Source organism: Vidua macroura, chromosome 13, assembly GCF_024509145.1.
Source record: "Vidua macroura isolate BioBank_ID:100142 chromosome 13, ASM2450914v1, whole genome shotgun sequence".
In the NCBI taxonomy this organism is placed as follows: domain Eukaryota; kingdom Metazoa; phylum Chordata; class Aves; order Passeriformes; family Viduidae; genus Vidua; species Vidua macroura.
Window position 1 is genome coordinate 17,036,313 of NC_071583.1, and position 24,867 is coordinate 17,061,179.

The following is a 24,867-nucleotide window of genomic DNA, read 5'->3' on the forward strand; positions in this document are numbered from 1 at the left end:
GGTATAACTGCCTGTTGCTTCTCTTTTTTTTTTTTTTTTCCCAGTAAAATAAATGTCAAAATGAAAAAAGGAAAGTGGTGTCATTTGAAGTGGGTTGGAGCTGGGCTGGGCATGAGCATCTCTGCACACCTGGAGCCCAGCCTCAGCCAGCAACTGTGTCCTGCTGCTTCCAGCAGCACCTGGGCTCCATCCACACCTCGGCAGCCACCCAGGTGAACATTCTGCCGCCTCCAGAGCAGAGGGAGGCATCGCACGGCTGGCCCTGCTTGGGCTGGGTGCTGCAGGAGTCAGGGAACCATTGGGACAGCTGGCCCTTGCCCTTCCCTGTCCTCTGTGCTTGTTATTGCTGCTGCTGATCGTCAGTCAAGGCCAGGGGAAAGCAAGGAAAATAAATATTCTGCAGGTAAATAGCTTTGAGTCTCGGAGAGGCGGCGGGGGCTGCGTGCCCTGGCCCCGGTGCCCCGTGGGGCGCGGAGAGGCCGCGGGGCTGGCGGGGGTTGAGGTAGTAACAGCGAGGCGGTTCTGCACGGGCAGGCAGAGGCGTCCCGGAGCTGGTGCCGACGTGCGAGGAGGGCCCTGGAGAGACCGGGGAGGGGAGCTGTGGGCAGCCCTGGCTCCCTCTGCCCCTCACAGGCGCTGCGGGTGCCTCCGCACCCGGCCGTTCTTGCTGTCCGGGGACGGGTGCTGCCACTTGTGCCAGGCTCGCTGCCGCTGCCGTTCCTGCAGCCGCAGGGCATTGCAGTAGGCGTCCAGGCTGGTGCCCGGTGCCCCCAGGGCCCGCGGGAAGCCCTTGGAGCCCGGGTGCAGGTCAATCCGGGGCCGGGGGCTCTGGTGGGTCCCTCCCGGCTCAGCCCCCCTGCTCCGTTTGTACGGTGGCAGCTCCGTGGCCTCATGCCTGATGACGCGGAGGCTGTAGCGGGTGAGGAGCCGGGAGAAGGAGCGTTCCACCGCCTGGCACTCGTAGGTGCCCACGTCCTCCCTCGACAGCTGGCGGATCAGCAGCCCTTGGTCCAGCACCAAGAAATGTCCGTTGTTCCTGACCTGGGGCAAAGACAGAGCTCGTGGGTCAGTCCTTGGGGATAAAAGCCACCCCTGCTCCTCGTCCCTGCTGCCCTGTCCCCGTACCTCGCTCGGGGCTGTCTCCTCGCCGCGCCGCACCAGCCAGCGGATCGTGATCTGCGGAGAGCGCGCCAGGCACTCGAGGAAGGTCGAGTTCTTCTCCACCCCAAAAACCACCTTCTCCACCGCGGCTGTCCCTGTGCAGGGGAGGGGGTGAGTGCCCTGAGTGGGGCTGTGTGACCGGAGGGAGGGCAGCACGGAGCAGCCAGCCCGCGATGGGGGCACTGGTTTCCCAGCGCGGTGCCGCCCGCCCTCCTGGGCACGGCGCTCCCTGGGCACAGCTGGCTGCCCCCACTGGAGCTGGCGCTCACCCTCTGCCGTGTCCTGGCACTGGCTGAGCGGGTCAGCTTTCAGCACGTCCTGGCAGCGGGCACGCCTGTGGGAGAGCAGAGAGGGCTGTGGGATCCCTCCGCGGCAATGCCTCAAGAAGGGGGACTAGGAAAGGGTGGGTGGCAGGCAGGCAGAGCGGCAGTAGGGATCTGGCTAATGGGTAAAGCTCCAGGGCTGCCGCTGCCTCTTCCCTGCTCCGAACAGGGGGGTGCAGGGCTGGCCCGGGCACACACTCACCTCTTCTCGGTGAGCAGGTGTGGGGCGCAGGTCTTGCTGTCCCAGGTGCAGTAGGGATCCCTGGCCAGGCAGCAGTCGGTGCAGGTTTTGCCGTAGAGCTCGCAGCGGTACAGGGAAAGCTGGAGCAGCCCGTGGGTGCTGCTCACAAACAGCTCCTGCTGCTCGGGCAAGCGGGACAGGGGCAGTCAGCACCCACGGCTGGAGACCGGGGCTGGCAGGGAACAGAGCCCTGCCCCGTGCTGGGGTGGAGACACTAGGGGACAGTAGGAGTGCGAGACAGAGCCTGCCGTTCCCTTAAAGCCCTGGCAGGATCCCATTCCCTAAATATGCGCCTCCTGGGGCCAAGGGACCCGGCAGAGTGGCTGGGATCAGCTGGCCTCTATCCCTGTCCCTGGACTGCTTTAGGGAGAAGCAGAAGGGACACTCACCCGCTTTGGTGATAACTTCATGTCCAGGATGGGAGAAGGTACCTGGAGGGGGAACAAGAGGGTGCTGCAGCCACGTCAGTCCCTCCTGGGTGCCCCAGCCTACCAAGTAGGATTGTGCCTCCAGGGGTTATAGGATGCCAGGTCCCTGGTCGCCTGCTCCATGCAAGGAGCCTTGGCCCTGCTTGGCGTGGGCAGCCCAGGACGGCTCCGCCCAGCAGCCCTCCTTTCAAACTTGGGCTCAGCCCTCCATTTCAGTGTGGGCTCCAAAGTGCAACCCACTTGGCCCCTCAGGGACTGGATGGGAAGCTGGAAGATGACTTGGCTCCAGTCCCACTTGCACCCCTCGGTGTTTTTCTGCTGCCCTGGGCGGGTGGGAGCCCCCAGCAGTGAGGTGAGAACCTCCCTGAGAGCGGCCAGTGACTTCCTGCAGAGCCTGCAGGGAGGGTGTCAGGGCCACGGGAGGCTGTGTGGTCCAGCCCTCTCACTTCAGCCCCCGTGGTGCCACCCTGGCTGCCTGTACCTTAGTGACGCTGATCTCCTCCAGGCTGATCACCTCGGGGCCACGGCTCACCCCGCCGGCCAGGGCCACCTTCAGGACTTTGCCGTCATCTGTGAAGGCAGCGGGCGGAGGAGCTGTCAGGGCTGGGAGCGCCCACGGGCTGGCGGGACCAGAGTGCCACGCAAGCTGCCCCGTGGTGGCAGCGCTCCCGGAGCCGGGGTGAGCTCCCACCTGTGCCGAGGAAGAGCACGTCGTAGTCCCGGCTCTCCGTGTCCAGCCGGTGCACCAGCAGCCGCCGCAGCCGGTACGGCACATTGACCCGGACCAGCACGGGCTGCCGGCCCTGCGGGTACACGGGCTCCCACATCAGCTGGTGGCTGCGCATGAAGCTGATCAGCTCGTCGGGGAAGTCCTTGGTGGACTGCAGGAGGGGGTCGTACGTCTCACTGGGGCACTGTGTGACACAGGGGCTGCATTAGGACCAGGCCAGTCCGTCCCGCTCCCCCCCCCAGCTGCTCCCCATTCCCTTACCGTGCCGGGCCGGGGGTAGGGGACACGCCCCTTGTATTGCACCCAGCGGTAGTCGAATCCCTCCTTGTGTGCGAAGGGGCCGCTGAAGGCGGCTCTCACGGCAGCCATGGAGTAGATGCAGACGGCAGAGCCGCTGAAGACACCGCTGTCGGGAAGCACAGGGCTCTCAGTGTCCCGGCTGCTCCACGGGGACCAGGTGTATGCACAGCCACCCCCCTCGAGCCCACGCTGTCCCCTGTCAGCCCTGGAGTCACGCACAGCTCCCCGGCGGTGACAGGAATCGCTTTGACACAGCCAGTGCCGCCTAGGGATCACTGGCTGTGCCGATGCCAAATTTGCGGTTTAGCGATGTGCTGGTGAACCAGCGGCAGGGAAAGCAGGGAAATGCTGGTGACCCTTCCTCAGCCAGCTGGGTGCTGGTGCTGCCCTTCTCCCCACAGAGCTCCCTCGGGGACAGCTCTGGTGAGGGCCGGACTGTCCCACACAGGGACTGTCCCACATGAGGTCCTGCTCACCTGGAGACTGTGAAGAGCCCAAAGACAAGGGGGTTCTGGGGGTCCCGGGTGCGCAGGAGGAAAACATCCTCTGCAAAGAGAGGGGTGGAGGTGAGGCACAGGATGCAGGTGGGCATCCTGGGGGCGTGCTGGAGGGAGCAGCCATGGTGGAGCTGATTACAGGGCTGGGCACTCACCCAGTTGGTCGAAGTGGGTCTCAGTGCCCTGAGGCCCGGGGATGGAGCACACCAGGCGGGCCTTCAGGAACGTGCTCCAGCGGTTGATGAGGCTGCGCTTCCCTCCAACATCGTTCTGCCAGGCACCAAGAGCCAGGATCAGTCCAGCCTCTCTGAGACTCCTCCGCTGCTGTGCCCTCCTCATTCCCACAGAGGGACACCCCCAGCCCTGAGCTTTCTGCCTGTGGTAGGCGTGCAGTGACACCCTCACATTCCTCTGCTTGGGATGCTCCTTGGTCCAGAGCAGGTAAAAGCCCACCTGGTGGGACAACAGGCCACAGGGTGTTGGCCTTGGCAACTGACCTTGCAGACCCTGGCCACCCTGGCGTGGATGTGCCGCTGCTCCCAGTGCCCAGCGTCCATGGCCGTCTCACGGAAGAAGATGTAGACTTTATCATCGTGGGGGTTGTAGGTATCGGGGATGGCATAGGCACCAACAAACGTGGGCTCTGAGGGGGAAAGGAGCAGCACAATGTGGCCCTGTGCCCTGATCCCACCCTATGGTACTGCCCTGAAAGCCCTTGGGAACAGTGTGAGGCACTGAGGGGACACAGGGCCCATGGAAACCTGGCTTCCCAGGAGGCAGAACACCATTCCCAGTGCTCAGGCTGTGGAACATGTGCTGAAGCATGGGTCCCACCAGGAGCTTCATCAGTGCTTCCCCCCAGAAAGGAGAGAGGGCCTAGATTAGAGCTCTGGCCCCAGCGCTGGCCCCAGCCTCTCCCCAGCTGGAAGGAGAGGTCCTACCGTGCAGCCAGTGGTCCTGGTTCTGCTCCGTGCGGATGTAGCTCTGCTCGGCCCCGTTGACCCAGGTCCGGAAGAAGGCAGCACTGCTGCCCATGAAGTCACTGGAGGTGCCTGAGTACAGCTCCCCACCTGCAGGGTCAGGGGGGTGTGGGTGGGAACAGCACCTCCCAGCACAGATTATTCCCAGCACTCCCCTCCCAACATCCCCTCTGCTCCTCACTCCCTCTTACCGATGAGGAGTCCCGTGAAGGGTTCATGGGGGCTGTATGGGCATCGTCCTCGCCCCGATTCCAAGGAGTGGGTCACCAAGTGCATGCGGGGAGCCCTGGCACCCTGCCAGAGCCAAGGGGGAGATGTCAGCCCAGGGGGAGTCTGGGAACAAGCTGGAACTTGGGGGAAAGAGTGGGAAGGAGGTTGGTGTGTCTGTGATGAGTGGGCTCCTCCCAGGGAATGCCAGAACCTGGTCCCATCCCCATTGGGACACCCTGACAGTCCCAAGCCAGAGCTGCTCTCTCCATGTGAATGCCAGGGACTGCACCAGGCTGGCCACCCTCCCGAGGCTCTGGGGCTCCCTCTCCCGCTGCTCCCAGGGAGAGGGGTCTCTTGGCACCTTCTGCCATAGGGATATGTCTGTCCAGGGTGTCCCTCACCTTCCCCCGGGCTCCCAGCTGGATGAAGGCACAGACGGGCTGGTAGGAGCCGGTGCCACAGGCGAACACGTGGCTCTGGTTGAAGGGCTGGAGGAGTCGGATGAAGTTGGCACACTCCGTCTGCACAGGGGAGATGTTTGTCAGGGCTGAACTGTGGTGACTGCTGGGGGTGTGGAGCCCGGCCAGACCCTGTCCTGGCAGCTGTTCAGCTGGGCTCGGCTCTGGCTGGCTCCACAATGCCATTCCAGGCAGACCCCCAGGCTCCCTTTCGGGGTGATGGGGTTGTTTAATATCATTGCTGAGCTGCCAAAGGCAATGGGTGGGGGCTGCCAGCCCTACTTTACCTCCACGTTCTTCCCTGCCAGCTGGCAGTGCTCGACCTGCTCCCTGGGGGCTGGCCAGAAAATCTGAAACACAAAGACCCCACGGATGCAGCCCCTGCTTCCCTCAGCCTCCCGTGGCACCGGTGGGAACAGGCTCAGCCAGCAGGCACTGCCAGGCTCAGGTGCACAGCGAGGACATGGGGTTGCTCTGGCACAGGTCTGAGACCCCCCCTAAGTCCCCAGGGCCCAGTGGGCAGCCTGCCAAATCAACTCAGAGTGAACCTGGCGTGGGGACAGAGCCTGGGCGTGCCGTGGCCCACCCAGGCGGTGGGCAGGCTCTCCTGGATCCCAGCCTGTGGGAACACCAGGCTCCAGCGCCTTAATGGGATTTTCTTTTGTTAGGCTCTGGCCATACACCCGGCCAGCAGGATGTCTTGGGATGACATTACTGAACTGGCTGCTGGAGCTCTTGAGGCAGCAGCAGGGACTAGGTGTGACAGCAGGGCTCTGGGCACTGCCCGCAGTCCACCCAGGTCACATCTCCTGGCCAAGCCACCCTGTCCCTCTGGCGTCAGCCCTTCCCAGCAGGGCTCAGCTCCACCAGGGATGGGCTGACCCCACTGATTGAGACATCCTGGTGTAAATGTGTCCCTGATGAGATTAGAACAGCCCAGTTCAGAGTACATCCACCTCCACGCCCTGGTGCTGGGACAAGGAGTGGTTCCCAGGGAGGAAGAGGCCAGCCTGGCAAGGGCCACCATCCTCCCAGCACTGACCTTCTCAGGCTCTCTGCTGGGATGGTCCAGGTGGAAAAGGAAAATATGGTTTTTTGCTCCCACCATCAGCCAGGCTCTGTCTTCATCCACCAAGAGGGCTTGGAAATCCATCTCATCCCCTGAGGCCAGCAGCAGGCGAGAGCTGTTGGATTTCAGCAGGTCTGAGGAACACAAACAAGGTGTGAGAAAGAGAAACCCATCCATGAATGACACAACCTGCAGCCAGAGGCCCCGTGCCTCCCTCTCTGGGACAGCTCTGGTTACCTATCCTTGCTCCAAGGGTACACGACATTCCTGCCACTGCCTTGGCAAAACCCACCACCCTTGGTGCCCCTGAGCTCATCATGGAGCCTCCTCCACATGCATAGCTGAGGGAAAAAGTCACTCCTACAGAGAGCAGAACTGCGCTGACCTTGCCCTGGCTGGGCTGGTTTGCAGGCACGGGGCAGGACAGGGGTTCAGCCCCAGTAGCTTGGAATGCTCAGCTTCCAGCCTGCCTTCCAGAGGAGCTCCTGGAGCCCCAAAGCCACCCTGAAACCGTGGGCAGAGGATGAAGCAGAGAGGTGACTCACTTGCTGTGACTCCTGGTGTGTTTTCCTCGGGCTTCAGATCAAGGGAGTTTACATAAAAAAGGTTTTTGCTGTTGCTGGGGCAAAGCATCCCTCCAAGGAAAGGCTGTATGGAAACGGAGCCAACACAACCTGCTCTGGACACCCTCTGCACCCATCCCTAAGCCTCTGAGTCTGTGAAGTGGCTGCTGGGCTCTACCCCATGTCAGGCAGGTGGATGGATGCACTGGGACTGACCCTTGTAGGGGAAATCCCCATCTGTGCCTCCAGTGCCATCCCAACCCAGCACTCCACGTTTCCCAGACTGTGTCCTGAGGCACAGCCTAAACCCAGCATTAGACTGGCTCCGGGAAAGATCCAAGGGTGCCATGACCCAATGCACTCCTCTGGGAGCAGAGACCGGACGGTGGGAGAGGCTCTGCTGTTCTGGCTGCAGCTCCTCCCATGCAGCAGCCGGGGTGGCTCGCCTGGCCCTTCTGGCACAGTTGTGGCCATGTGGGTGTGTGAGGAGGACAATAAGCTGTTGTGTTGGTTAAAACTCCGGAAACAACATCCCTGGGGCCAGTATTGGTCCGTGATGTGCAGTGCCAGGTTTGGGGGCTGTCTGTGGAGCGAGCCCCTCCCCGTGCAGCAGGAGCGGCGGCTGCACCGACACGGGACCGAAGCAGCTGCCACCCCCCAGCCCTGCTGCCAGGGGTCAAGACAGACAAAACCAGCAGTGAGGCAGTCCTTGGAGCTTCCAGAAGTCATAACACATCTCTTCCCTCTCCAGAAGTGACAGGACGTGGCTGGGGACAGAGGGCAGTGCAGGGTAATGGGCAAAAGTGAGGCCATGGGAGGGGGAAATGGAGATAGGCTGCACTGGATGGGGGCTGAATGGAGGTGGAATGTGGCTGGAAAGTCAGGGAAACCTGTAAGATCCGGGCTGAAAGTCTGCCCAAAGTCGCATGGAGTGATGCAGTGTGCACGGCTGCGAGGGCGGACGTGCGGCCCCGGCTGCAGGTGGGGTGGACGTGGGCACAGGCACGGCTCCATCCAAAGGGAACCGGCTGACCCGGGACGTTGTCTCACTTCCTTCCACTCCTTTTCCAGGGCAGAGGGGAAGCGGGGCCAGAGCCTGCGGGCTGGACACGCCACTGACGTCCGCTGGTCCCTGCTGGGCCGGGCAGCCCGCCGGTCCCTGCCCGGATCCAGCAGCCAGGCTGGCTCCCAGCTCCCCTGCTCCGGGCAGCTCCCCTTACGGTGGGGACACAAATCCTCCTCTGCCAGCAGCAGCTCCAAACCACATCAGGGAGCTCCTGGCTCTCCTCCTGCTGCCACAAAAACTGGCACTCCCCGCCTTCCCTCGCGTGCCCAAGGGCTCTCCTCTGGGTACCAGAGATACAGAGCAGATGGCTTCCAAGCCATTTCCCACCAGATGAATGGGATTAACAGCTGAATTCCTGTCCCTTCCTGCGGGCCATTGTCCCTGCTGGATCTCCAACAGGGTGCGGTGCATCGTTCACCCTCCTGTGTCTGCCAACGCTCCCAGGACCTGCCTGATCTGGGGGAAATGTCAGGCAGGGCTCTGGGGAGGGGAGTTGGGGTGGGAGGACAAAGGCTCATCCAGTACATGAGTGCAATTAAGAGGAATGGGTACAAGCCTGGTCCTAGTGAATGTCACTTGCTGGTCACTGTCTGACCTGCACCAGCCCTGTGCGAGGACAAGGTCAGGCAGGGCGATGGAGGAGCCTCTGCTGCCTCTGGTAGGACGTGGGAGAGCCCTGGAAGGACTCACTGCCCTGCACTTGCTCCTTCTGGCAGGTTAATGACCAGGAGGGTCTGAGCCTGACCCCATGGCTCTGCTGCCTCACCAAGGGGACATCGAGTGCTGGGATCCAGACCCAGGAAGCTGCTGCACAAAAACCAGCCTCTTCTCACCCTCGGGTCATTAGATCCAAACCCAACACTGGGGACAGGGAACCAGGGGGGCTCTGCAGCAGCCATGTCATGGCCAAATTTATGGGTGAGCCCGGAGAAACATCCTCTCCTTTGTGTTCACTATCTCCCAAGGCCACGGTGTTTGTCTTTATTGCCGGGACCACTATGGATGGCCTTGTCCCATCCATCATCTCCGCCTGCCCCTCAGCCACAGCATCCCCCGTGCAGGGTGACCCCGAGCTTCCTGGGGTCACAGCCCGGCTGTGCCGGAGGGCTGCCCTCTCCCCTTCCCCCTCACCAGGCACAGCAGCCCACGGAGGAGATCCCTGAAGCCCAGGGCAAGCTTGGTGCTAAATCGGGCTCTGGCCCCCCACTGCTGTTGGCTGATAAGGGACGTGCCAGGGCAGTGATAACCAGAGCCCCGTGACCTCGCCGTGCTCCGGAGCACTTGCTGTGTGGTGGCAGCTTCTGAGTCCTGCCTGGCTGCAGATCAAAGGCTGGCAGAGGAGCCGTTTGCCAGTTCCTGGGATATTCCTGCAGGAGAAGCCGGCAGCCGTGCTGTGCTTTCCCTGCTGCACAGCCTGGGGGAAGAGAGGCTGAGCTCAGGCAGCGCCGGGGCTGACCCAGCCTGACCCAGCTGAGCCCAGGCTGCCCCTGTGTGCTATTATAAACTCCTCCTCACCTCCTCGGCAGGGTGGGAGCCGCTGCTGTTGTTCCTGGCCCCGTGCCCTGTGCCCCATCCTTCCTGTGCTCTCCCGGCCCTCGCTGCTGTCATTTCCTTCTCTCGACCCTGCTTTACGTCTTCTCCCCCCGCCCCCCCGAGGGCTCTGCCCGCCACCCCCATGCTGGGATCTGAGGGCAAGGCTGATCCCGTGGATGGACTCTCAAAGGCCTCCTTTTATTTATTTTTTTTTTCCTAGGGGTTTTTAAACCTAAACTTCTCAAGGCATTGTGTCCTTGAACCTGCCCCGTGCTGTCCATGAGTCACATCCCTTCGCCATTGTTCACTTCGTGCTTGAGCCCTCCTGATGCTGGGAGCTTCCTCTTCGGCCTCTGCCCGAGGCGCGAGGGCTTTTGGCATGCCTGGCCCCGGGACACTGTGGGGCTTTGAAGTCAGCAGTGCCCTTTCTCTCCAGCTGCCCCAGCAGCCCCAGCTGCCTCCTCTGGCTCCAAGGAAAGGCAGAACTGAGCTGTTTCTGAGCTGGGCTATCAGCAGGGCCATCTCCTCACACAGTTATCCTGCACTCTTGGGAGGTCCATCCCTCTCCAGCCACAAAAGGGGAGCATCTTTCACTGTGCTGGTTGTCCCTGCCTGGAGAGCAGTTTCTCAGGGTGATGGAGTGGGCCAAGAGCATGGCCCTGGAGCCTGGAGTGCCGTGCCCATGGGAAAACTGCTCCACCCTCTCTCAGGTGTGGAGAGGGCTGGGCCAGCCTCCCAATGGTCACATCCAGGGCAGCACTAGGGATGTGCTGAGCTGCCATCCTCCAATGAAAGGAGGATGCTCATGCTGTTTTTCACATAGGAGAAGCTGAAAGCAGCTCAATTGGCCACATCCATATGCAGGTTCATGGCAGGGTGAGAAGCTGCCAAGCTGGCAGGGTTCTGCTCTACCTGCTCAGGCCATTCCCCTGTAGACTTTCTCTAGGTGCTCCCTTTCCACACTTCTCTGGGCTGTGTTTTGTGCTACCTGTCAGTCTGCCCTTGCTGCATCTTCAGGTCACCAAAGCAGTCCCCCCTCTGCATCAGGCTTGAGAGGAGCAAACTGTGCCTCCCCTGAGGAACTCATCATCCAAACAGAGAGACAGATGCAGGGAGGAAGGGAGAAGTGCAGCAGGGAGATGATCTGAACAGGGAATCAGTCTCTCCTGGCAGAAGAGGAGGGTCAAAAGCAGAAGGGCTGAGCTGGGGTAGGACTGTGGTGGTGGGAGGCAGAGGAAGAGACTGATGAGTCTGTTCTGGGGCTCAGTATCCCTGCGAGCTGAAGGCAGGGGACATTCCCCAGGGGCACCTAGTTCAGCCTCAGCCCAGGATACACCAAGAGAGGTTCCCAGTGAGTCTGAGAAGAAGGACACATCTCCTCTGGTCCCAGTGTTCTGCTGGATCAGGGCAGGTTATTCTCCATTCAACCTCCTTTTCCAATGGCAGCAGCACTGGTGCAGCATCCCCAGGGGTTGTGCTTGGAGCTGCACCCCTGAAACATCCTGAGGGCCCAGAGTGTGGAGAGATTACAGCCACGACCACAGGGCTGTCTGTGTCCCCAAACCCTGACCATCCTTTTGCTCCCTGGGGGATGCTCTCCCAGCCCTCCCAGGCAAGGTGCAGACCCCGAGGAACCCCTTACCTTTGTAGGTGAGGCGAAGGCGTGGGGCGTGCTGCTTCCATGCCCTGCTGCTGCCCAGCTGCTGCAGGAGGAGGCAGAGCAGGAGTGTGGCCAGGGGCAGCCAGTGGCCAGGGGCAGCCCACATGCTGGCACAGGGCAGTGGGCAGGGTCTGCTCTCCCTCACAGCACCATGGTCCAGCGCTGAGATGCCACCTCCAACGCCGGCTGCAAGCAGAGAAGGGGAAAGGCTTCAGCTGTGGGCACTAGGCCAGTGTGGGCACTGGGAAGGCAGCTGTGGCTGGGACCCTCTTACCTTCCACTGCCCTGGGGGCCCCAGCACATTCTATGCCCAGGGAGTTCACAGGGCAGCTATTCCAGCCTAGGGGAGGTGTGCGGGGTGATGCCAGCGTGCCCACGTCACGTGGTACCTGGGAGAACTGGGATTTAAGTATCCTGGAGGTGACTGATGTGAGGGCATAGTACCCTCCAACCCTTCAATGGGCTCTCAGAGCTTGGGCATCCTCTGCTCACTATCTGCTCAGACTCCAGTGCTTGGCAGAGCCTGGTGAAGGATCCCTAATATTCATCTGTTCTCAGCTTGGGGTTAAATCTCATCCCTTTCACTGAAAGGGGAATTCATGTTTTGGAGCACCATCCATAAATGCCATTTCTGTGATCTCCCCAGTATCATCTGTGGCTCTGTGTGTACATGTCACATCTCTGGCTAGGATCTCTGCAAATTCCTTGTCACCACCACAGAGCTCTCTGAGGCCACCAGCATCCGCTGGCTCCAGGGTGCTGTGGGTTGGAAGGGCTCTTTAACACATACCCCCCTTTGGAGGTGTACAGGGGTTCACAGCCTCACAGCAGCTCCCACAGCCCCTGCCAGGAGCAGGGCTGGTCTGCCAGCTCTAACCAGTTAATCCAGGCTGCTTAGATGCTTTTTCTCCACTTAATAAAAAACCTGGCTCCTACATGGCAGCTCTGACTAACTCCCCCTCTTGCTGCATATTAACTTCCTCCAGTCCCATGACTGAAAGATTTAAAATGAGCTTTTTGGCTCATCCCTGGCCAGAGGCTCTTGGCACAAGGAGCAGGGGATTCTGCCATCCCAGCGATGGGATGTGGGAGGGATGGTGGAGCCAAGTCTTTCCAACTGCCTTGCACAAGAAAGAGTTCTCAGCTCTGCCTAGGGGGGAGGTTTTGGGCTGGTGGAGCTGGGCTTTCTCTCCCTCCCAGCAGCAAACTGTGGTTGGGCTGGGGTGCAGCTCCTTTCTTGCCCTTTCCCTGCCTTCACTACTGCCTGGATCTCACTCTGGTCAACACAACATGCTGCAGCTGCTCCAGGTCCTTTCCCTGTACCAGGAGACCTGGCACCACTCTGGGACATGGATGTGACCTCGGGGTGGTGGCTGTGCTGTGCTCTGTCCCTCTTTAGTTTGGAGCAGCTCTTTCCACCCAGACAGCCCTTCCTGGGCACTTTTCCACATCAACCATTGCCTAAGGAGGGGAAAAAAAACACCCCATAAGTATGATGGATTTAGCCAGGTTCAAACTGCTCCTGGATTGTGGAGAGGTGGGGTTCTCTGTTAGGAACCCATCAGCCACATGGGGATTCACAGGCAGTGCTGCCCTTGCTGCCACAAACACCTCCCCAGCAGGCAGCAGTGACAGGCTGCACTCAGCCCTTCCTTTGCCCAGCACCTGCAGTGCTCTCCCAGAGCCACCCTGTGCACTCACAGCCATGCCCTGAGCGAGCACTGCTGTCCCAAGGGTCATCACAAGGACGGGGCTGGCACCTGACAGGGATTTTTTTTTTGCCTTTGCCAAAGTGTGTTGTGTTGCTGCAGGACTTGGGAAAATGCTGTCCTCTAATTGAAGGTTTCTATAAATGGAGCTGGGTCTGTGCTAGGCTTAACTTTGGGCTAAGGCAGACTTGGAGGAATCTTTCATGACCCAGGGGATGCCAGGGCAGGCTGGGATTCTGCGGATGGCAGGCAGGGCACTGCTCCTGCCTCAGGACACGTTCACACACGGTGAACTTCAGGGCCAGGCATGCGCTCCCGTGAACAGCTCGGTTATACCAGTGCTCCATATCCTGCCCTGGGAATGCCAAAAGCAGGGCTGATGGCAGCAGGAGCCACAGCCATGCCCAGGAGGATCCCATAGCCCTGGCACAGCTGGGCACAGGCATAGGAAAGCGAGGGGTTTGCAGCAGATAAGGAAATAAAAAAACTTCCAGAGGATAACCTCCCGTAAGAAACACTTCCCATGGGTGTCATCCTTTCATGAGTGTTTAAGGGCTCCCTCCCATCGTGCCCAGGCAGTGGTGAGGCACATCCACCTCCTGACACCCGGCTAAAATCCTAGCACAGCCCCCTGAGCCGCCTGTGCCCACAGCCCCTGGCACAAGGACATCTCTCACTGTGCCAGGAGCGCGGGGACACCGGGAAACGGATCTGCTGGAGGTGAAGGGCTCGGCAGAGTTTACACAGAGAGGGGGAGCTCGGGTGCCTGGTGGATGGAAACAAGCTGGGAATGATGAATCCAGGGTTAAATTAAACACTCCCGACAGCTTTAAATAATCAACTGTCCAGAGCTGCAACTCTTTCCATCTCAGTTTGGAGAGGGAAGTGAGATGAGGGTGGGCTGCCAAGGGGAGCCGGTCGAGGGGAGGTGGGGGGTTGACATTTCATACTCCAGGCACCACAGGACCCACAGGGGAGGACTTGGGGAATGGCAGCCTTGTTTTGGGGGGCTGGCAGTCACCAGGAGTGCCAGGCACAGGTCATGACACCACGGTGCTGGGGTGAGTCTGCCAGCAGTCCACCAGCTACCCTGGTCCCAGTGGCTTCCCTGTGCCCTCCCTCCCTCTCCTTCTACTGGAGATCTGCAGAAGTGACAGAATCACAGAACGGTTTGGGTTGGAAGGGATCTTAAAGATCATCTTGTTCCAGATGTGGGATGCCACCCACTGGGTCAGGTTGCTCTGAGCCCATCCAGCCTGGCTGTGAACACTTCCAGACTGGGCAATCCACCACTTCTCTGGGCAGCCCGTGCCAGGGCCTCACCACCTTCACAGTAAAGAATTTTTCTTAACATCTAATCTAAATCTCTCCTCTTTTAGTTGAAAACCATTTCCCTCTTGACCTATCACTATCTGGCTGTGTAGAAACTCAGTCTCCCTCATTTTTATAAGCTCCCTTTAAATTACAGTAGGGCTGCATTGAGTTCTCCACAGAACAGAAGTCCAGCAGGTCTGAGGTTCTGGGCTGTCTCACAAAATCCCCTGGAAAGCCTTGCCAGAGAGTGAGCAGCCCAGAGAAAAGACAAATCCCTTCTATTTGAGACGTGGGTACAGGCGGGAATAATTTATCCACGAAAGCACCAATTTCCTCTTGACAACCCCTTTGTGTTGCAATGCCGTGAATAGTTTAAAGCAGCCCAAATTTCAGAGGGGGAAGGGCCCTGGCAGTGGGTTTATGGGGCTGTAGATTATCTCGGAGAGGGAAGGGCGTGCTGAACTCGGCTCCGCAGCACGAACAGCGGCGGCCGCGTTGCCATGTGTCCGCTAATTTCACAGCCCCGATTGTGTCCCAGATAATCCCCACGCGCCGCTGACAGCCTGCTGCCTTCTCGGGTTACACGGCAGGGCTGGCAGGGCCAGGGGCAGGAGGCGAAATGCTGGTCCCCAACAGCTGGGGGACCTCAAGGGAGAGGAACGGGGGGAGGAGAGGCACTGCACCCCTCGCCAGCATCCATCCGTAGGGATCACCCCCACGAGGGGACAGAAGCGCTGGGCTAGAAATCGCCGTGAGAGGGGGGAGCCTCAGGGAGCCAAGACCCCGTCCATGGGGCTGGTGCTTCCCAAGGTTCCCAAGCACCCAAGCCCTGGCTCCCAGACCGGAGCCCCACGCTCCTGAGACTGTCCTGCCTCTCCCAGCATAAGCCCTGGTGTGGGTGGTTCCCTCTCTGCCAGTTTTGGGAGCTGGGACAGAGTCACATCCTGGCAAGGAAACTGAGGAGCAAAGCCAGGGCAGGAGGTGCAGAGGACTCAGCCCGGGTGCCCATCCTGCACACTCATCTGCGGTCAGCTGGGTGCCTGCCCATGCTCTGTGCCGTGGGAATGTGGAGCCACGCGTGAGGGGGGCGTGCGCAGCCGGAGCTGCTGGCCCCGTGCCTTGGCGAGCCCCCCTGCCCGCAGCTGTCCCTCTTCCTAAATCACCGCCTGCCCCCTCCCTGCCCGCGCAGAACGGATCCCTCCCTGCTCAGCCCAGGGCTGTGGTTGTCCCTCTCCATCCCGTGCGGGATGATGGATACCCCGGCAGCTGCAGGGAGAGGCAGCTGTCGACTTTCTCCAGTGGAAGGACAAAGGCACATGGGTGAGCCCTCCCTGCCTTCCCCCTGAGTTGCCAGGCTGGGGCAGAGCCAATCCCTGAGGGAGCCTGTGGTGCTGAGTGATTTGTGGGAGGAGGACGTGACGGTCCTGCTCCATGACATCAAAGCTGGGACCGCAAAACCAAGTGCCAGAGCTTGGGTGGCATTGGGACATCACGGTGTGTCCTGCGAAGCATCGGGGTCCCAGTGAAACCTTCAGTAACAAGGTCACACGTGCCCACACAGATCCGCAGAGATCGAAGGGAGGAGATATTTGGAGGGGTTGGATAAGGGATTGCTGGGCAGCAGCAGAAGGCTGAGGCTGCTCCAGGTTCGGCCCTGTCGCTGCCAACACACAGCCAAGGGCCAGCAGGATCCCGTCCAGCCGGGACATCCCCCCACTGCCACCTCCTGAGATTCAATCCCCTGGCTGCACTTAGCCCCAGACCACCCTTCCTTGCCAGACAGCACTGCTGCAGTGTGCCAAGCACCACGGGTGGGGACAAAGGCACCCAGCTGCTGCTGGCACGCTGCAGGCCCTCGGGATGTCACCCCTGCCAGCCAGGGGGCTCCCTGCCCATGGGGACTGGGTGACAATGGCAGTGGGGCAGGGACAGCCTGGGGGTCTGGGTATTATCAGAGGGGCCTGGCTGCCTGTGGTGATACCTCAGAGCAAAAGCACAGCACAGTGCTTGTCCCCCTGAAGTTACAGTAGCTGCAGGCACACTCCAGTTGGGACCACATCCTCTGAAAGCAAGTGGGGAATTGCCAAGCCTGAGGCTGGCCAGGGTATTAATAACTGTTTATGAAGGGATAAAGAGCTGGCTTCCCTTAACATCCTGCTAATCCCTTTCTTGAGAGGCTGCTGGCTCAGTCCCCACCTTTCCCTTGCTACTGAGAGGTGAAGCCTGACCTGGCCTGGCTCTTGGGCATCTGGCTGGGAAGGCGGCCCAGCAGTGGGCTTGTCTCAGGGCACAGTGACAGGCACAGTGAAGGGCTGGATCAGCCCCTGCTTCCAGTCCCTGCAGGACTTTTAGATGTTCCTGAATGTGCTGCTTGAATGGGACATCCACTGTTCCTCCTCCTAATTTACCCCAAGGGCATCCAGCCCCAGGGAGACAGCAAGTGCAATGTACAGAGAAAGATGAATGGAAATACAGCATTTATTGCACCTTGCACGTCTGCTCTCACCTAAAACGCTGCCAGAGCACAGGCAGCTTCCAGCACAGAGCAGTACCACAGTCCTGTTGCCCACCCCAGGGCTCCTGGAGTGGAGAAACCACACTGGGACACCAGTGGGAAGTGGCAAATTCACAGAGGATTGTGTTCCTCCATGGATAAAATGGAGGAGGAACAAGTGTGGGTTAATTCGGTGTATTAAACTCTGGGCTGACTCGGCATACTAAATTGCCAATTTGCCTTCGAGTGCAATTGAGAAGCTTAAATTTCACAGAATAACAGAATTGTAGGGGTTGGAAGGGACCTCTGGAGATCATCTAGTCCACCCACCCTGTCAAGGCAGGGTGACCTGGACCAAGTTACACAGGAATGAGTCCAGGTGGATTTGGAATGTCACCAGAGAGGAAAACTCCACAACACTCCTGGGGAGCTGTTCCAGTACTCTGCTACCCTCAATGTAAAGTTCTTCCTTATGTTGAGGTGAAACTTCTTGTGTTTTGCTTCATGGCCATTACTCCTCATCCTGTTGCTGAGCACCACTGAAGAGAGTCTGGCACCATCCTCTTGGCACCCACCTCTGAGATATTTATATGCCTTAATGAGATTCCCTCTCAGTTTTCTCCTCCCTAAACTAAACAGGCCCAGCTCCTGCAGTCTCTTCTCAGAAAAGGCACTTCATGATTGGAGGGGGCTTGCCATGCTTTAATGCTGTGTTAAAGTACCCAAGTAAGGCAGAGAAGAGGCTGTGTACTGCCTGCTGAGCTGCCAGACCAGGTCCCCAAAGCCTCGGGGGTCCCCAGAGGCAGCACTGAATTCCTCAGAGCCATTTATACCCCAGTGCTGAAACCCACTCTTGTCACCTGTCTGCCACATGGCCTGACACTCAGCACAGCCCTGGGGAGGCTCGGGAGCCCTGTCCCACACAGGAGTTGTTCTCTTGGCTTCAGATTTTCCAGGCTCAGCCTGGGTGAATCCCACATGTGCTCAAACCTGGCAGGGGCTCCAAGGCCAGGGATCAACAGGGACTCCAGCAAGGGGCAGGTTTGCCTCTGCTCCTTGCATGGACTGGCTGTAAAACCTCCATGGGTGACACCTGGGGTTTCAACACAGAGCTCACCAGCCCTGGGTCACCAGCTGGAACCCACTGTCACAGGCTGCTGCTCCTTTGGTGGCCTCTGGAAAAGAGGTGGTGGGTTTGGCTGAGTGCTGGTGGGACCCCTGCAAAGAATTCCAGCAGAGACCCAAGGGCTGGGAGGGACAGCTCCATCTCCAGGGAAACATCCCTGGCAAAAGAATTCCTGTTCCCTGGGCAGGCTGCAGCCTGTCCCAGCGCTCCCAGGACAACTCTGATTGCTTCCTGAAGATGCCAAGGCTTTCTGCAGCAAGCCCACAGGATCTGTGACATTGATTTTCTTCATTCACATTGTGACTATTGCTTCCCACCTCCAAACCTATTAGACAGGGATGCTCAGCACCACTCAGAGTGCTTTTAGCTTGGCCACATCTCCCCATTCCAGGCAGGAGCTGGCCGTGAAACACCTGCTCTGCTGCTCGGTGACCCGGCTCGTGAGCCACTTCACCACTGCCAGCCAGTGACACGGCTGCTGCTCGCACTCCCGGGGCCACTGGCTGTCCCAGCTGGGGCCACCCGCCTCCCCCGACACTTGAAAGCTCAGCAGTGTTTTGTTTTCATCAGCGAGAGCCCTGCTCCCGGCGCTCCTGGCCGCTGCGCTAATTGGAACAGGCTGGGCAGGCGTGGGGGGCTCCGCCGGAGAAAGTATTTTAATGAGGATGGAGGGTGCCTGACCTGTTATCTGCTTCTTCTCAGAGTCTCTTGGCCGGGCTCCTCGGGAATTACAGCCTGGATTGCCGGGTAAGGTCTCTGGCTCGCAAACCTTGGCGCCCTGCGGAGCGGCAGGCTCCGGCAGCCGCCCCGCCGGGCTGCCCGGGAGCCGGACGGGCTCTGCCAGACGGGCTCTGCCGGCTCCCGGGGCGCTGGCAGCCCTGCCATCCACCGCAGCATCCCGGCAGCGGCCTGGGGAGCTGCCTGCACCACGGCTGCAGCTTCTGTGCCGGCTATTTCCCGGGATCAGGGAGCAGCGGAGACGCTGGGATGGCCGCCGGGCCGTTCACCCCAGGGCACTCGCCACTCGGTCACTCTTCCCAGGAGACGCCGGCTCCGCTCCGGGCAGAGCTGAAGGTGCAGCGCGGCCGGGAGCGGCCGGGACAGGTCAGGAGCTGGGCAGCTGTCACAGCGCTGCTGTGGGGGAAGCGGGGCAGCCGCAGCAGGATGCTCCAAAGCACACAGCTCCCCTGCTTTTGTCATTTCCCTGCCCTGCAAACACAGGGAGAAGCCAGCCCAGAACATGGAGACAAATGGGGGTACCCCCTCCCAGCACAGCTCCTCTGCCAGTGTCAGGACAGTGCCAGGACAGCACCATGTGCCATGTCCTCCTGCCCAACCCCTACCTCACGTGAAGGCCTCTCTGCCCCCCATGAACTCATCTGCACGGGGTTCCACCATGGAAGGCCACAGTGGCTCCCATTACTCTAATGTGGCGCTGAGGCACAGATGGACTAAGTGACCTGCTCATGGCCAAATGGGAAGCACAGCAGGCCAGGGATTGACCCCAAGTGTCTCATCTTCCCCCAAAGAGCAGCTCATCTTCCCAGAGCACAGAGCAGCTCAGCACTGAGCCTGATCCATTCACCTGGCTTTGGCACATGGTGGCAGAGCTGTCACAGTGTCACTGCCTGCCCGTGTAGGAGCACACACCGTGGGAAGGCCAATTCCTCCCTCAGAGGACAAGCAAGGGACAGATTGAAACTGAAAGCTCTTGTTTTCCTTTTCACACTACAAAGAACTCAGGCCAAGTTAGCTGACATCAATGGTCTCCTCCTAGAAAAGGGGGAAATAAACCTGGACCCGACGGTGGGAGAAGCAGGGGAGATCCTGCACACAATAAATGGCAGCTCGCCAGTGCACGAGAGCAGAACAATAACCCCACACAGCTGAGTGCTTGTGAACAGTGTCGTTCCAGGGAAACCAGACCCTGGGCAGGCTCCCAAGTCAACAGGGGCTGATGCTGGCAACAGTTGTGCTCCATGTCATGCCATGCTGATGGTGGAGAGGAGTTGTGCTGTCTGGAAAACACGTGTGGCATGCCTGCAGGTAGAGTGGAGCTGGGGGAGATCAGGGGGTACATGGAGCATGGAGATGGCAGAGCCCAAATATCCTACAGCAACTATACTGGGAAGTAATAAAGGCTTATCTCTGCCAGGAGCATAGTGTGCTCCCTTCTGGGTACCACAGAACCTCTGTCTGTGTAGATTTATGGCATCTACCTGCAAGGGGATGCTGGGGGTTTATGGCTGTGTTTTGGGATCTTCTAGTCTTTAGGGAGGGAGAATGACTAAGTGCCCTGTACTGAGTCCAGCCCTGTCACTTACACAAGTCCTTTCACCATCCTGCGCTTCAATTTCCCCAGGTAAAATGTGCTGGAGAAGGTACAGCCAGCTCCTGCGAGCGGGGCAGGAGCAGGGAGGCATCAGGTGGCTTGCAAGGACTAGAGAGGACCAAGGAGGGAGATCCAGTCCAGGGCAGGTAACACTGTTTTTTTTCATCCTCTCTCCCTGTTCCCACTCCCCTTTTTGCTCCCTGCTCCAAGCAGTGGGGAGCACAATCCCCTGATCTGACCTCCTCCAAATGGGGGGGCTCCTCAAAAAGGGCAGGTGAGGCTGGGTGTGTCCCCCTATTCCCCATCCAAAAGCCATTCCTGGCTGCCCCCCAGGCCAGGAGGTGACTCAGCTGACTGATCTCTGTGGGTTTGTAACCATGTGAGCGAGTGCCTGTAAGGATCTAATTGCCCTGTGCTCTCTGAACTTCCTCTCGCTGTAATCCCAGACGGAGTGGGGAGAGACCAAACTTGGAGGAAGAGGCAGCTCCAAGAGTCTGGGAGCCAAGATTTACAATAAATTTTCATGCTTGCTGTAAACAGTTCCTGAGAGGGTGTCACAGGAGCACAGCAGAGAGCCAGGCAGCAGAATCCCCATCTGGAACCTCTGCCAGCCCTGCCGGCTCGGGCTGGGCTTGGCAAAGGGCAAGAGCTGCCAAGGACCCCGGACTTGGCTCCAGCTCCCTGTCCTGGAGCTGGGTGCTGCTGGATGCTGCTGCTGGCACCACAGCCTGGGCATCGCCTCTTGTCCAGCCAGATGAGATGGCTCAGACTGTGGCAGCTGCTCTCCAGCCTCTGTGCACAGGCATGATGGGATTTGAGAGAACATCTCACATCCTTGGGGGGTTTCCTGTTAAATTCTCAACCTAAGGAACTGCAGCAAATGATCCCTGTCTAACACACTTGTGGAATTCAGTGAGATTAGATTAGGGGTGAATTCTTCCCATATTTCTTATAGGGCTGATATCTCTGCCCTGGCTTTCGGATTGACTTCCCCATCCCCGGCTCATTAATCACCGGGGTGTTTGTGTCTCTGTCGTTTTCAATACCGTTAGCTCAGCAGGAGTAATCTATCTGTTCCAGCAGCCCATCGTGTCAAGCCAGTGACCCGTCAGGGCTGCCTGACCCATCCCTTTGAAGGCAGAGCGAGGAGTGGCGGGCAGAGAGCTGGGACACGCTCCGCTTGGCGAAGAGAAAGCTCCCCACGGCTCGTGCTGGGGGCGCGTGGCCGGCATGTGTGCGGGACGGCCGCGGTCCTGGGACCAGACCTCCTGCAGCACTTCCCCCTTCCCTCGGGCACATGGCTGAGGAAAAAATGCTGCTTTCCAGTTTAGCAGTATTTTCCTGACCGTGCTCAGCAGCTGGATCAAAGCAATGGTTCTTTAAAGGCAGTAAACTTCTTAACTAAGGGCAGGCTCACTGGAGCTGATTTTCAGAGGGCAGTGCATCCCGTGGCCCGGCTGCCTTCTAGGGCACACACTCAGGAGCTGTGATTCATACCAAGGGTGGTCTTAGTTCAAGGATAGAAAGAAAGAAATTACCCTTTTTGTCTTAAGTTCTTTAAGTGTTTTGTTATTTGTTTCTGGACATAAACAATCATTCAGCCTTCTCCTTCCTGCCTCACCCTGAGTATCAGCCCCTCACACCGAAACCCACCCGTCACTCTCAGGACACTCAGGCATGCAAGTCTCCTGACTCCCAGCCATCCATCCCCAAGATCTGTGATGCTTCCAAGAAGAAGGATCATTAGTTAAGGGACTCCTTTGCAGAGCACTCAGCATTTCTCAGGCTCTGTTTCTTTTCTGTCTGCTGTATCACTTGACCCAAGTTTTTGAGAGCTGAGGCTTTGCAGAGAGGGTTGAAGAAACATGATTTCCCTGTCCCAACAGATTTTATAAAGCCCAAGCAGAGGACAATTCTCTCACTGACCAGGCTGTGGGTTTTTTTGGGTTTTTTTTTCTCCTTAGATCAAGAATGACACAACCGTTTTGGAGGCAAATGACTGATTTTTATCTGATGAGGAAGGAGAAATATCACAAAGTTATCTCTGAGCAGCAGCAAAGCCCGCAGCATGGGCAAGTGACAATTAGCCAAAAAACCAATTAGGGTTTTTTGGGCTCCTCAGCAGCAAAGTAGAGCATTGAAGTCGAGAAACCCTAGAAAAACCAGCTCTGGAAACAGCTTCAGTGTAGTAAAAAAGCACAAAACCTCCTGGGACCCAAGTTACAGCATTAAAAGATACAGCACAAACATAGAAGATCGGGGGATTAGAGTAAGGTAACCTTTAGGGTCCCTTCCAACTCAAAGCATTCCATGATTCTGTAAAGGTTAGTAGAACTTTTCATGCCATGCTAGGGCAAACCGAGCGGCAGAGTGAGCTCTGCTCTCTCCACAGGGGCTGGGATAAGCCCAGCCACTCGTGAGTTACTCTGCACGAAGCTGTAAAACACAACGAAGCCGGCAGTGAAAGCAGCAGAGCTCATGACTGATTAACCCCGGCTCCTGCTCCCCCTGGGAACGCCGCCCCGGGCAGCTCTGAGGGAGCGAAGCAAGGCAGCCCGGAGCAGCCCGGGCTCACGAACAATTAACCATCGCTCATTACTCACCGGCCAGCGGGATCCCAGCGGCGATGCCCACCCTGCCGCCCGTCCAGCGGCTCCAGAGAAGTCTCCCAGTGAAGCCAGAGCACCTGGAGGCTGCGGGCGGCAGGAGGAGCCGGAGGTGGGGAGGACAGCCGGGGGCAGCCCCTCATTCATACCCAGCCCCGGCTGCGGGGATCCTCCGTCTGGTCCGTCCCCTCCGTGCGCACACCGCAATTGCCATCTAGCGGTGTGGGATCGGTGTGGCCCGAGCTGCCGGGCTTCCATGGAGCCACAGGGAAATACTCGTCTTCTCCCGGGAAGTTCCATCCCTGCAGCTCGGGGCCCAGCTCATGGAGGGGGATAGGAAAGCAGCGGATGCAGCGCTCCTGCTGGGGACTGGGAAGCCAAAGAGCAGCGCGGTGGATGGGAGAGGCTCGTGGACACAGGCACCAGGGGTAGAAAGGAAAGCTCTGGTCCATGGGCAACTCCAGAGCAAAAGGCAAATCTGGGAGGATTTGGGCTCCAATGCACAAGCACAGTGCAGCAGGAGCAGACACAGATACCCATGGACCCGATGTATTAACTATATATTTCCCCTTGAATCCCGTGTTCAGCTTTGGGCCCCTCACTATTATAGAAGGATATTGAAGTGCTGGAGAATGTCCAGAGAAGGGCAATGGAGCTGGGAGCACAGTCTGATGAGAAGGGGTTGGGGGAACTGGGGGGGTTCAGCCTGGAGAAAAGGGGGTACAAGGAGTCCCTGTTGCTCTCTACAACTCCTTGGCAGCAGGTTGGAGCTGAGGGCTGGGGGTGGGGGGTGTTCAGGCTCTTCCCTCAGGCAACAAATGTGTTGTGATTTAATCAGGACAAGAGGACAGGACAAGAGCAAATGGCCTCAAGTTTTGCCAGAGGAGGTTTAGATAGGATATTAGGAAAAATTTCTTCACTGAAATGATTGTCAAGCATTGAAATAGGCTCTTTGGGGAAGTGGTGGAGTCAGCATCCCTGGAGGGATTTAAAAGTCATGTAGAAGTGGCACTTGGGGACATGGTTTAGTGATGGGCTTGGCAGTGTTAACAGCTGGGCTCAGTGATCTTAGAGGTCTTTTCCAATCTAAATGATTCTGTGATTTACAAGGTGTTTTTTAGCTCCAGACAGGCTCTGGGCTGATCCTGCAGCCTGAACGCCCATCAGTGGCTGGGGAGCATGAGGTGCATTCCTGGAGCATATTGGGTTTGGTTTCATCTGAAAGGAATCTGGTTGATACTGGCCCAAGCCAGACCTCTCCTGAGCTGCTCCAGGACACAATCCAAAAGTGGGGGAAGTTGTGAGATGGATTTCAGAAGTGCACCCCAGAGCCAAATTAATGGATCAGGCACAGCCCAACAGAACACTGGTGAAAAGGGACTTTCCTGCCTTTGCAAGAGAGCTGCTTGGCCCCTCTCCTATGCCCCAGCAATAGAAGGACCCAAGGGAGTTACCCAAGACCCTGCTGGGGCCCTGGGGACACTGAGTGGCCTCAGGTGAGCCCCCAGGCACCCACCTGCTGCCCACTGGACTGGGGTCTCCATTTAAGGCTAGGCCAGTGCTGTGGACACTCTCTCAAGCTGTGCTCAGGTCCAGCCTTCTCTCCTGGCCAGATTCAGGCTGAGGTGGGCAGCCCCATCTCATGGATGGACCTTGGACAGGAGGTGCAGGTAGCTTTGTTGCCAGCTTGTTGTGACAAGCTGGGGTGACCCTGCTCCCGCTGCCTCTCCTTAACAGGAATCCAAACCACCCCAACACAGGTGCTCCAGCTCCTCAGGCTGATCCTCTCCTTCCCTGGTGATGGAGCCCAGCATGGGGCAGTGTGGAATCCTGCTGTAGGTGGGCAGAGGGATGTCCTGGGGTGGGAGATGCTCGCTGGGTGTCTGCAGCAGCAGCAGTGCCTGTGGGGTGATGGCTGGGGCAGCTCCAAGGCTGAGCTCCAAGCTGTTATCCAGCCCTCTGCCTTTTGTGGACCAGCCCATCCTTCCATTGTATGGGACTGGGGACTCTGTCCCTGGGGGGCAATGCTCACATTCCCAGCTTCCTCAAAGCACTCCCAAGCACTCC

The 24,867-nt window shown here is 58.8% G+C and overlaps 1 protein-coding gene across 2 annotated transcripts; it reads right to left on the bottom strand.

The window, feature by feature from the left end:
- Positions 1 to 18: 18 nt before the first annotated feature.
- Positions 19 to 22,869, bottom strand: LOC128813944 (semaphorin-3D-like). 2 transcript variants are annotated; one of them, XM_053989432.1, is made up of 18 exons: positions 22,798 to 22,869; positions 11,202 to 11,405; positions 6,371 to 6,531; positions 5,616 to 5,678; positions 5,272 to 5,391; positions 4,852 to 4,954; positions 4,622 to 4,750; positions 4,178 to 4,323; positions 3,836 to 3,950; positions 3,660 to 3,729; positions 3,145 to 3,289; positions 2,845 to 3,067; positions 2,635 to 2,723; positions 2,115 to 2,156; positions 1,687 to 1,805; positions 1,431 to 1,495; positions 1,126 to 1,256; positions 19 to 1,041 (listed from the first exon to the last, which is right to left on the bottom strand). In XM_053989432.1, exons 2-18 carry the CDS (start codon positions 11,323 to 11,325, stop codon positions 628 to 630), a joined length of 2,259 nt encoding a protein of 752 aa, XP_053845407.1. In that variant the 5' UTR covers positions 11,326 to 11,405; positions 22,798 to 22,869; the 3' UTR covers positions 19 to 627. The 2 variants fall into 2 exon arrangements, with proteins under 2 accessions (XP_053845407.1, XP_053845406.1); XM_053989431.1 differs by having other exon boundaries at positions 1,687 to 1,844.
- Between the last annotated feature and the right edge of the window lie 1,998 nt (positions 22,870 to 24,867).